The 13,452-nt window shown below is 41.0% G+C and overlaps 1 protein-coding gene across 21 annotated transcripts in view; it reads right to left on the bottom strand.

Annotated features, from left to right (window-relative positions):
• Window positions 1–13,452, bottom strand: part of DOCK9 (dedicator of cytokinesis 9) — a 290,719-nt gene that overhangs the window by 179,992 nt on the left and 97,275 nt on the right. For 3 of the 21 annotated variants that reach the window (XM_060636783.3, XM_060636791.3, XM_060636788.3), the window contains exon 1: window positions 1,346–1,672. The exons of 14 other annotated variants lie outside the window; for them this stretch is intronic. In XM_060636783.3, coding sequence (XP_060492766.2) covers window positions 1,346–1,471 — 126 coding nt within the window. In that variant the 5' untranslated portion in view covers window positions 1,472–1,672. Of the gene's footprint in view, window positions 1–1,345; window positions 1,675–13,452 lie in introns of those variants that run through there. 4 more of the 21 variants (XM_060636800.3, XM_060636802.3, XM_060636799.3 and 1 more) reach the window with 3 other exon arrangements.

Genomic DNA, 13,452 nt, shown 5'->3' with positions numbered 1-13,452 from the left:
AAAAAAAAAAAAATCACACAGCGTCTTTCTGTAGTGTATTTAAGCCTCTGGATAAATATTTCCACACATCTGGAGAAACACTGACAAAAGACTTTTAAGAATATTCACAAGGGAACCTAAACCACACCACTTCCTCCAAGAAATCATAAGCTACATCAGCTAGGAGCTTTAACCAGTTAAATATATCCAGCATGGAAGGGGCTCGAGCTGCTCAATAGATAAATGAACTATTGTGCTGGCAGAAAGAAATCCAAGATAATGAGTAACATCTCTAAACAATATACCAGGGGGAAGAAAACTAAATCCCTCGGATGAAAATCTACAGTGAAAAAGCTCATCATATCTACTGACTTTCTCAGTTCATAGTTAGCAGTATAATTTTCAAAGCCAAACAGTATAAGGCAGCCTCACAGGTCACCGAAGAAAACAATTTAATTCAAATCCAACCCATTACAGGGAAGGTTAAGTTCAGATTACTAAAGACACTAATTGAAAATTAAGTTAATTAACTATAGCAATCGAACCTCTGTTAAAAAAAAAAAATCACTATATAAAATCACTAAGTACTTGTTTAACAATCCCTTTAACAGGTCATTTGAAAGGCTCAATTGTCCCTCTGCAGTGCATGCTGGTGGTTTTTTGCAGTTTGCTTAAAAAATTATGTGCCTTTATTGTACTAAAGAAATTCCGAGAGGGAGCACAGCCTACTCATTGATGATAACAACACAACCATTTTTCACATTCCTGCCTTACACAGTCTACCCAGAGCGCTTTGAATTTATCCCAACTACCCGGAGTTTAGCTAATGATAAGAAGGGAACAGAAACTTTTCCAGCAATTGGTTCAAAGTTTAGGTTATTTCTTACTTTGTTCAAGGCTACCCTATTAAAATGCGTGACTGAGAACGCATGTGACTTCATTATGTTCCTTAAACCACCACCCCCATGTCATCTTAATTTTCACAACCATATAAATACATAATGTAAACACGTTTTCATCTTGCAAAGGACTTCTTTGCCAACCCTGTGGAAAGCATTTGCAATGCGCCTCCCTGGGTTTATGTTTGGCCACGCTGCTGCTAGGTGGGACATAATTTTGAACAATACAAAGTTGTTCTATACAAAGCAGCCTCCTGGAAACCACATTCGCCCAGAAAATGTCAACGTTATCTTTCCTCCCAAAGAAAAATCAAAGTGCAACCAAAGTGAATCTGCAGAAGGAAGGAGAGAGTTCGCAAGAGACAGGCAGAACAGAGCAAGTTTTAAAACCAGAGTGCCAGAAGGCAGTGGGTGCGCACCCACGGGAAAAGCACCCGGTGGAGAAGACAACAGACGACCCCTCTCACCAGCACTGGCCCTGGGCTCTCCGCTTCCACTTCCCCGGGAGCCGCATCCTTGCGCTGCAGGGGGGATTCAATCACCAGCTCCTTTTTGACGCTTCGACTGCTTGTCCTGCATTTATCAGCCTGCATTCTCGGCTGGAAACGCAAATCAGACAGTCTGCAACAGGGACAGCTGCGAGTCCCTGGCAGTGCGAGGCACACGCATGCCACCGGCCCGAGGAAGGAAAGGAAGCTGGCTTCCCGAGCGCAGTGGTCAGCCGGCTGGCTGGGTCGGCAGGGCCCGCGGGGGTAGGAGGGCAGGCCAGCGAGGGCCGGCCCCCAGGGCTGTTACTACTGCTCAGAAAATGGGAGGTTCCCACACGCCGGCCGCAGGAAAACAAACCCGAACTGTACAACACACAGTGTGCTGCCTCTCTGATAAAGACCGGCCTCATTGTGTCGGTTCCGCACGGCGTGGGCCACATGGAGCCGAATCAAAATAGTGCAGTGTTTAAAAGAAAATAAGTCACAGTTAGACTCTTTCATGATTACTTCAAATCTGAAGCTCCTGGAGTTGAAGACACAGCTAGGTTGTCTGGGCGTTCTAAAATTCCTGTCGTTTCTGGATGCTTTCCTCCACGGTTAGGGCTAAACACCAAATGCTTGGCTGATGACCAAAACAGGGAAGGGCAAAGAGTGAGGGGTTCCCATAACCTGCATGTGTAGGTGTGCAGGTGTAAGGAAAGAGTTTCCCCCGCAAGATAGACCTCAGCACGTGAAACTTAATTTATCTATTTTATGCCACAAAGACGAGGTCATCAAACAGTTTCACGGGACGCTACATATCATGGTAAATGCTTTTCTTAAACAGAATATTACTTTAAATCAACAGGTGCATGGGTAATGAGCCCAGGATTGGAAACTGAGAGGATCACAGTAAAAATATAAGGCAGGGTCTCTCCCTTCAAGAAAAGTCAGAACTAGTTGGGAAGGCAAGGTGAATACACATCATATATGACAGATTAATATAATTAATACAGAGTTACACAAAAGCACAGGAGAGTAGCTGGGTCACCATCCCATGCTTCAACGGTGATAGCACCCAAAATGTGTTTTCCCAAAGCCTGCTATTTCTTCACATTATTAGTGGAATAAGTTTTTAATCATTTAAAAATCTAAAGGAAAAACTAAAACAGAAGTCTTAAGGAATTTATTTAAAAATTACACGGAAAATGAGTGTTAAAATGGGATTGATACTAATCTGCACATCTTGGGATCCTGCAAAACTTCTCCCAGTTAGTTACTCTGCTTATTTCCTTGAAATCAGAGGATTTAGTAACAGTAGATAATAAAAGTAGTAGTAATAATAAGTAAACAATGGAACTAAGTGTTATTTAGCAAAAATAGGTGCCATAAGGTATATTACCCAAGGAAATGCATAAACTATCATAAAAGATACAGGTACAAGGCTCCCGCTTTCCAGACAAAGTATTTGAGGCAGGAAGGGCTCAGAGGGGCATCACCAGAGCCAAGACGGTGCTCTATGCCCCCGTGTCCTCTTTTTTTCCCACCATGGCCTGCCAAGCCACTCCAGTCTTTATCACTCAAACACCAGGAATCCTGAGTGTGAACATTAATTGTGTAATCAGTCACAAGGGTTCAACTAGTCCATTAAAAAATTAAGTTTCTACAATTATTTTTTTTTTTATATTTTATTTTAGAGAGAGAGCATGGGTAGGGGAGAGGGGCAGAGGGAGGGAGGGAGAGGAAGAGAGAGAGAGAGAGAAAGAGAGAGAGAGAGACAGAGAATCCCAAACAGGCTTCATGCTCAGCGCAGAGCCCAACTTGGGGCACAATCTCATGACCCTGATATTGTGACCCGAACCAAAATCAAGAGTTGAACACTCAACTGACTGAGCCACCCAGGCTCCCCTACAATAATTTTTTTAACTACTCCATTTCTCAACCTTGGCTCATCTTTCAGGGTAAATATACACCCACTTGCCAAATCTAGGTTTGAAAATAATATGATATATGAATTTTAAAACTCTATCTTCATAAAGTTACAAGAGGACAAAAAAAAAAAAAAAACAAACCCCAAAACACAGAGCTTCAGTTACATAAATACAGAATTAAAGTAGCAGTTAAATAAAAACTTATAAATGTCCTATAAATCAGAAGAGGCAAGAAAGTCTGAAGCCACGGAGTCTCAGTTAAGTACAGCATAACCAACAACTTGAGCAACTTTTTGAATTCGCTTGAGAAGTTGTAAATAACCCAATTCTTCCTCAATTCCCCATCTTCCTTAATTCACTGGCAGATCAGGACTTTGAGAGAAATGCTACCCTGTGTATTTAGTTAAAATACTCTGACATTCTGGGTGTCTGGGTGGCTCAGTGGGTTGAATGTCCGACTTCAACTCAGGTCATGATCTCACAGATCATGAGTTCCAGCCCCGCATCGGGCCCTGTGCTGACAGCACAGGGCCTGGAGCCTGCTTTGGATCCTCTGTCCCTGCCCCACCCCCACTCATGTGAGCACACGTGTTCTGTCTTCTCCCTCCCTCTCTCAAAAATGAATAAACATTAAAAAAAAAATACTCTGACATTCTGTAAGTAATGAATAGGAACTTAAACAGTTGTTTGTTGTATGAACACTACAAGTGTCCAGCATGGATAATTTAAGTAACCTTTGTAACAACCAAGCAGGTAACATGATTATCCCTATTTTACAGATGCAGAAACTGATGTACAGAGGGGTTCCACATGTGCAGAAGGTGCTACAGTGAACGGGGACAATATGGATCCAGTGTACACACTCTTAACCAAGATACTATGAACCAATTGTCTATTCCAATTATGCCAACTGTTAAAAAGCAAAATATGGAAAAGCTACTGATCAGCAATTAAAGATAAAGGCAGCATCTGGGTTTAGTCCCATCAAGGTAATGTAGTGAAGAGGTAAAAAGGTAAAAATGGCATAGCACAGTGCCAGGTACATAGGAGGTATTCATTTAATGGTAATTGCTGTTATTGTTGTTATTCCCAGCTGAAGAAATTAGCCTTCATCTTAAATTCAGGGCTTTGGCTATGTGATCTAAAATGACAGTTTCACCAACCATATTGTGACAATACATTACAAAGTGCCTCAATTTAAAATCAATTGCTCTTGGGATGCCTGGGTGGCTCAGTCGGTTAAGTGTCCGACTGCGTCTCAGGTCATGCTCTCGCAGTCCATGAGTTCCAGCCCCACATTAGGCTCTGTGCTGACAGCTCAGAGCCTGGACCCTGCTTCCGATTCTGTGTCTCCTTCTGTCTCTGCCCCTCCCCGACTTGTGCTCTATCTCTGTCTCTCTCTCTCAAAAATAATAAACATTAAAAAGTCTTTAAAAAATTTTTTAATTTAATTAAGTTAAATAATTAATTAAATTAAATTTTAATTAAAATTTGTTAATTAAAACATTTCTTGAATCAACTGCTCTTGGGGTGCCTAGGCAGCTCAGTCAGTTGAGCATCTGACTTCCACTCAGGTCATGATCTTGCAGTTCACGAGTTCAACCCCATATTGGGCTTGTTGCTGTCAGCGCAGAGGCAGAGCCCACTTTGGATCCTCTGTCCACCCCCCCCCCCCCACTGGCACTCTCTCTTTCAAAAATAAATAAACATTTTTTTAAAAATTAATAAAATCAACTGTTCTTTACTCTTTGCTGCTTGATTATGACAGCTGCCTTCTAACAGTCATCTTGAACCCCACATACTCATCCGATGAGCCAGGCATCTCCTTCTTACAGTTTTCCTGTATTTTTCAAAATTTTAGCAATAAATTGATATTTCTTTTGTAATCAAGGAAAAAACTTTAAATTGGCTCTGAGCTTCCAGGTAGCCAGGACATTACGGCAAACACCATCAGTTCCCTAATTCATATCACCAAAAGGCGAAAATGTACCAAGCTGTAAGGCAAGAAAAAAAAAAATTTTTTTAAGCTTCTCATGCAGAGATTTGCATAAAAAGGGACTGATTAATATACTAGGTTCTCAACATGTGTATAGGAAATGCAGCCGCAAAGTTCACAATGCTTTCTCACCATGATCTCAGAGCATTATACTTAAATCCTGGGTAAAGGAAAGCAATTCTTTTTTTTTTTTAATTTTTTTTTTTTTAATGTTTATTTATTTTTGAGACAGAGAGAGACAGAGCATGAACGGGGGAGGATCAGAGAGAGGGAGACACAGAATCTGAAATAGGCTCCAGGCTCTGAGCTGTCAGCACAGAGCCCGACGCGGGGCTTGAACTCACGGACCGCGAGATCATGACCTGAGCCGAAGTCGGCCGCTCAACCGACTGAGCCACCCAGGCGCCCCAAGGAAAGCAATTCTAAGAGCAAGATGGTCTTGTAATCTATCACCTTCAAATGGTCCAATTTATGAGAAGGAAATTCTCAGGACTTAGAGGAATGGAGTTACTATTGCCAGCTTTCCTGCTACATAACTTCTCAGGCTATGTCAAGTGCCCTGGTTCTATTCTGCTCATTTGGGACAACCAAATGCTTTAGAAGTCTGCCAGTCTAGGAGAGTTACACGGTATGGTATTTAAATCCATAACCTAAACCTCCAAGTAGGCTGTGGTTTCTCTAAAGGGTTCGTGAGATCGATATCTAAGGACATGAGAGTGACATCTGGTCAGAGCAGTCACAAGAGGAAATGCCATCTTAGAAGGATGGGAAGTAGGTGGCCAAGGTGTTCTTTGCAACATTTCAAAGAACAAGGTATATGCTGGACCTCTGGATTCAAGTCCACCAACATTTACTGAGCTCCTGCTATCCAGCAGCCTCTAGTTCTTTCATATGTTACCTGGTTTAACTCTTACAAGAAAAAACAAAAACAAAAACACAAAAAAACCCATCTACTAACATTATCAAAGGTATAGAGTTTTACTGTTTAAACAGAACAGAGTAAACCCTGTGGGAAAGTAGGAACACTTCAGAAGAAGGATGGAATGAATGCTTCTGTATAATGAGTTTCAGTTCTCAGATTTTAATATTTATTCAAATACAGATTGGGTACACAAAACCATGAAAACTTTAGAGAAGATTTATGGAAATTTCCAAGGGCAATTTTTTACCATAAAGAAGGCTAACTTTAGATTCTACAGCTCCCAACTTCCCCCTCCCACTTGTAAGATCAAGCTCCGTCATATTTTGAAAAGCAAAGAGTTTACAACCCTCTCACCCAGGATTCCTACACATGCCTTAAGACCAGTTTAAATGCCACCTTGTTCCTGCTAGCCAGGATTGATTAGCTCCTCTTCTAGCAACCCTGTGGGCATTGCTTTTACTTACCTCTATTTTGGAGCTTTTCACAGTCCACCTTTTATTAACTTTGTATGTGTCACACTCTTCAGTGAGACTATAAATTCATGAGGGCAAGAACTAGATCTTAACCACCTTTGCATCTCCAGCGTCTTAAGTACTGCAGGCACTCAAAATGCATTTGCTGAATTCAGTGCTTATGTTAGTTTTGTGTCACTGGTTATCTTTAGTTCTAAAGTAAAATTTAGTAGTTGTAGAAATATGCAAACATTTTCATTTGTTAATGGCCCAAATTAAGGCAAAAGCATTTAACTGTTAATAAACTGAAACCCAACAGACCATTTACTAATTAAAATGTTCCTTTCTCCCAGCTAAGAAAATATTATCCTGCAAAACTTGCTAGACACTTTTCAGACAAAGGTACACTTGGAAACAGTATAATTGAACCTTTAAGAATGCAAATAAATTTTTTTTAGCAATGAATTATATAAAATTTAAAACTGCATTTTGCTGTAGCTAATAATCACATAAGGAGTAACCCATACGAGGAATAAATATCAGTTACCTCAAGAAAATTTCCCACTCTTCTATTAGGGGCTCTTGGCATATCAGAAGGATATTTAAAACATAACAATTAACTTTAAAGGTTATATATATATATATATATATATATATATATACACACACCTTTAAGGTATGTATAAAGTATATTTAAATAAAATATATACATATAAAGACATAAACATAATTTGGGGTAGATTTACATATATATTAAACATATGTCTAAATATTAAACAACTATATATGTATATGTACATATATACATATAGACTACACACACACACACACACACACACACACACACACGTAGTCTCTACTCCAAAGTAATCATCTGTTTTCTCTTGTTCTGGGACAGTGAAACAGCAAGCACAAATTAAGAAAAATTGCAAAAAGGAGCAAATGATAGATTTTCCAGTGTATTGTCCCTGGTCAGATCGCGGGCCAAAGAAAAGAAAGGGTGTCAGGAAAATTATCTGCCCTCCTGAGAGAAACAAAAATATAGGATACAGAAGGCACAAGAAGCAGCAAAACAACAGGGAGTGGAAGTCACAGATGCAGGACACAAAGTGATAGTTTGGAAGAGGTGGAAGAGGGATATAGTGATGAAAAGGGCAACAGATGTGGGAGCAGGTAGAGATGGGAGAGGAACAGGTTTTCTGCATCAGACCCTTGGGGCCTCTTTGAAAAGTTAAAATAAAAAAAAATCTGATAGGGGCACTGGGTGGCTCAGTCAGTTAAGCATCGGACTCTTGATTTCAGCTCAGGTCATAATCTCAACAGTTTGTGGGATCGAGCCCCATGCAGGGCTCTGTGCTGGCAGTACTGGGATTCTCTCTCTCCCTCTCTCTCTCTCTCTCTGCCCCCTCCCATGCACTCATGTGCTCTCTCTCTCAAAATAAATAAATAAACTTTTAAAAATCTGATATAAATTCTGATGCTCACCTCAACTTTTTTTTTTTTGTCATCAGAGATCTAATCAAATGATCACAGAAATAGAATATGCATCATCATCTAGTCTAGTGGTTCTTAGCCTGGAACTCAAGGCTGAACTTGGGGGGGGGGGGTCCATGAACCCTCAAAAATTACATTCAAAATTTCGTGTGTTTGTGATTTTTCTGAGGAGAGGCCACCAGAGTTTATCTAACATTCAGAGGAGGGGCCAAGGGAAGATCATCCACTCACAGAATAAGGAAACTGAGGTCCAGAGAAATGAGCTAGAGAGCCAACCAAAGTTTGGGGATACAAAGCTCTTCACTCTAGGAGGTTCAAATTCTATTTAAGTAGAGACAACAACAGCAATTTAAACACCAGGCACCAGTTAAAAAAACAAGCCATCCAATGGCAATCACCACTGTCAACACCTACAGTCTGCTCATTTGTTGAGTGATGGCCAGTCAGCAAGTGGGTCATTACATGAAATGTCATGCCAGATGCACAACCCAAGGCCAATAAAGTATACCTCCAAAACAGGTCAAATCACCAATCCAAACTATTTTCTGAGAACTTTTAATGACATTGAGAAAATGCCCACAGTAATACACACATACAAGACTCAAAATAAACATATGACTGCTGATTAACTCTGGTATGTGAGACTATCAGTAATTTTTTTTCTCTAAACCCTTCCCAAATTTTCATCAAAAGCACTTATTACCTCTATATTCAGAAAAAAAAAATGAATATGCTGTATTGTAAGATAATGGTATAGAAAAAGCTCACATTGAGGTTTTAGCCCCCACTATACCACTCAACAGCTGTGTGATATTAGAAAAGTCACTTCAGGGGCGCCTGGGTGGCTGAGTCAGTTGAGCAACTGACTCTTGATTTCGGTTGAGGTCATGATCTCACGGTTTGTGATATCCAGCCCCACGTCAGGCTCTGCGCTGATAGCATGGAGCCTGCTTGGGATTCTCTTTCTCTCCCTCTCTCTCTCTCTCTCTCTGTCAAAATAAATAAATAAACTTAAAAAAGAGAAAAAAAAGTCACTTCACCCGTCTGGGTCCCACAAACTTCACCTATAAAACGAAGGACTTACACTAAAAAATCTTACAGCTCTACAGGTCTATACTAACCACTAAAACTTCCTTTATTGATTAGTTTCAGGGAAAATAAACCACTACAATGAATGATAAACATTTCAATATCTCATTTCCCCACTACACACAAAAGAAAAACACAAAGACTAAATAGTAAATGTTTCTAAATGCAGAGGACCCTTCTCCAGAGGAGCAGGGACAGAGGTGAGGGGCTGGCAGATGACAAGGACCACAGGATGTTCTATCAGTGAGGAAGGATGTCACGGGGAGGCCGGCTGCCCTCTCCACACAGCTCTGGGATAAGCCCACAGTACTGGGACAGCAGAGCACAGGCTCTGAAGAAGGCTCTGTTTTCAGATGAGGCAATTAAGATGGAGAGTCCTTCATTTCTAGAGACTGCTCTCTGGTACTGGGGGTGCGAATTTAGGACAGCAACTTCACCACCCTGGGGGCCCAGGTCCCTCACCTGGAAAAGAGGGATCAATGTCCACCATTAAAATTCTAACCAGACTGAGTACATTCCCAAGACCCAAGTGGGTAATGGATGTGTCCCACTGTGCAGGAGTACTGCACGCAGCCACAAATATTCAAGAAGCTTCCCAGTAAAGTCAGCCTCACCTCCGCCCATGACATCCCCTTTCCCCTGCTTCCATCTTTCCACAGCCTCTATCACTATCTGGCATTCTGTATTCTATTTTCCTTATTTGTTCCATGTCTGTCTAATCCCAATTAAAAAAAAAAAAAAAAATCAAAGGCAAAGAAGCTCTGTGAGGGCAGAGATTTTTGTCTATTTTGTTCACTGCTCTATTCCCAGGTCCTAAAACAGAGTAGATGCTCAAAAGATATTTCCTGAATGGATTTAGAAGAGTCAGGATCCCCACAGTCTGGAAATGGAACTTTTACACTCTGCACACCAATAGTTTTTCTGTAAACTGTCAGTTTATTTTAATCACAATAATGATACCTCAGCCAGCAGTGTCAAAGATTTGGTTTAGAGGTGGAAATTTACAAAGCAAAGGAAAACATAATGTTCCTGGGATTTTTCTCAAGAAACGAAACTCCTGGCCCGAGTTACGGAGGCCTGGCCAGCCACACAGCGTCACCCCTGACGGAGGTGTCCCAGCACATTTTATCTACCCTTGTCAGCTTTAAGCACTGCAGAAAGGGTGGCGGGTATGTGGTGTGTACACAGCAGGCGATCCATAAATGTTTGCTCATAGAATAAATGAAGAAATTGCCTCATCTTGGTTTGATTCATCACAGACCCAAGCCTCACGGAAGTTCAAATGAAAAATTTTCTAACTTTCCTCCCTATGTGCCAAAGGTTGAGGTTAAGGGCCAGATAATGTATGCTTGGTGAGAAAAACAACCAAAAGTTTTGTTTTTTTTTTTTTAAGCACTAAAGTTTTTCCTTCTAAATAAAATGCTTTATTCAGTTATAAATGGAAGACAAACGTCCATTCTTTCACTTCTCCCCATATCCACCCCCCAAAGCAACCTAATGAAAACCGCAAATGACCACCCTCCAAGTTTATTGGTTCTGTAAAATCTTTGTGTAGGTTAACTTCACTTAAAGAGAGTTCCATCAGTGCTACTAAGGCTCAAAACTGGTGGACCAGGGCGCCTGGGTGGCTTGGTCGGTTAAGCACCCAACTCTTGATTTCAGCTCAGATCATGAGCTCGTGGTTCGTGCGATCAAGCCCCATGTTGGGCTCTGCCTGACCTCGAGGAGCCTTCTTGGGATTCTTGCTCCCTCTCTCTGCCCCTCCCCCACGCACACAAGCACACCCACGCTCTCTCAAAATAAATAAGCAAATGTTAAAAAAAAAAACACAAAACTGGTCGACCACCTTGATTTATAGATGATGGGGATGGGGCTAGCTGGCAGAGGGCACAGGGCTCTGATTACTCCCTGGTGTCATAGTTCATGGCCATCAGCCACCTATCCTGGGGGCAGGAGAGAGGACAGGCCTCCAGGCAAAAGCAGGACACCTACTTCTGCAAAAAGGAAAACACCCCCCAGCTGCAAGGGGAAAGTCCACCAGGAGGAAATTTGGCAAAGTGAGTTATGGAGTACCCCCTAGTGCTTCTGGCCTAATTTAGCTTGCGTTTAAAAGACAGTGACCATTTACAATAATACCGGTTCCCTAACAATAATTGGGAAATCCCCACCTTTAAAAAGCAGATTACGTGCCCTGCATAAGATAAACTCATCAGCAGCAAAGATGATGTATCCCTTCTCATCCTGCTGCCTAAAGGATGGTTTTCCACTTCTTCCAAGCTCATTGTGATTGATTTCCTATGTGAAATCAAGAGACTGCCAAGGAATAGAAAACAAACCCAGTTTTAGGGGACTCAAACGTCATTCCTGGACAACACATCCTGACACGTCAAACTTTCCCCCATGCGTGCTTGCAAAAATATGGAACTAATTTAAATGAATTTCTTCATAGATAAGCTACAAATAAAGGGACCAGGGCAGGAGATACAAACACAGTGCATGGGAAGGGTCACATGCCAAGGAAGACACCAAGGTTTGCCTCCTCTGCACCTGCCAAATCAAAACACACACACTTAGAAACTGATGGTGGCAGTGGTGGCGACAGGGATGGTGACAGGAATGGTGACAGAGCTGTAGCCACCTTTGCTCCTTTACTAATGTTGTTTGAATAGTCCTGTTACTTCTGCTACATTTCGGTGGTTTTATTTTATTTCAGCTGCCCCCTCTCAAACAAGGGGAAAAACTCAAACAAGGGGAAGAATATGGTTAAAAGAAAGAAAGTGATGTTTAATCAGGTTCTGAATACTGGAACACTAGTGGCTGTGAATATTCTTCCAGTGGCCCTTTCATAAAAAGAGCCCAGGTCTTGAAGTCCCTCTGATGATTCAAAAATAGGGTAAACACAAAACAAACAAGGCTTCCATGTCACACAGAGCACTTAGGAACTCTCCAGGCACACACTTCCATTTATGCTTTGCCAAGACCAAAATCTATAAGCCAATACTTATTATTATTATTTTATAACTGTCACACAAGAATCTCAACACAAAGAGAAGAGGAAAGGGAAGATAATGAGTAACCTGGGGGATGGCAGAGGTGGGCAAGGAAACCATTACCCGAGTCCCTACTAGGTACTAGGCCCCCAACATACATTCTCATTTAATTCAGATCAATATTTTATTTTATGTTATGGTATGGTATGTTATCTTAGAGAGAGAGTGAGTAGTGGAGAGGGGCAGCGGGGGTGGGAGGGAGAGAACCCCAAGCAGGCTCCATGCTCAGCACAGAGCCAGAGTCGGGGCTCGATCCCACAACCCTGGAATCATGACCTGAGCCGAAATCAGGAGTTGAACACTCAACCAACTGACTGGTTCAATTTAACCCTTATAATAGTAACACTATATTAGGTGTTTTTGTTTATAGAAACTGGTGTTCCTATAAAGTTAATAACTTACCTTAAGTTTGCATTAGTTACTATGCTTTGGAGCTATGTTTCAAAATCAATCTTAAATCTGGTAACTAAATAGATCAAAATTTTTATTTAAGTTTTATTTCAAACATAATTTCATCTCCCTTTTGAACAGAAATCTCCTTAGGGGAGCCACTTAAATTTAATGTTAATAGCAGTTGTGTCTGAACTATGGAACTAATGCTTTTATTTTCCTTTCTTTCTACTTATCTATATATTCAAAACTTCTCTCAAGCATGTGTTACTTTAAACACATTCAAAAACTTTTTTAAAGCCATTTATTTACTATTTGGGAAATTTTTAAAAATTCATGTCCACAAAGTAGCTAATGCACATAACATGTTCCTCCAGGGGCACAACTTGTGGGGACGTTAGTGAGGTATCCAATTCAGGAATAGAATTTAAGAAAGCACCAAAACTCAGTAATTAATATAGATAAAATTCAACGAAATTCTCAAAAAATCAAAAATAATACCCCCCAAAAAATGCCACGATAAATAAAACTTGAAATGAAAATGGGTTCGGTATAAATGAACTTTATTGCCTCAGGCTCCAGCACGGCTCTGCTCAGTGAGGGCTTACTCTGGGCCCACCACTGTGATACACAGGATAGTTATTCCTCCATCAACCCTGAGACAGGTACTCTTATTTTACAGAGGAGGAAACTGAGGCACGAAAGTTAAGGAGTTAGTCCAAGGTCACAGAACTAGTTCAAGGTCACAGAGCTGGTACATGGCAAAACCACTTTAAACAGGGT

The sequence above is a fragment of the Panthera onca genome, chromosome A1, assembly GCF_046562875.1.
Source record: "Panthera onca isolate mPanOnc1 chromosome A1, mPanOnc1 haplotype 2, whole genome shotgun sequence".
Classification (NCBI taxonomy): domain Eukaryota; kingdom Metazoa; phylum Chordata; class Mammalia; order Carnivora; family Felidae; genus Panthera; species Panthera onca.
Note: the sequence above shows the minus strand (reverse complement) of the source record. Positions and strands in the feature narration are given on the sequence as shown.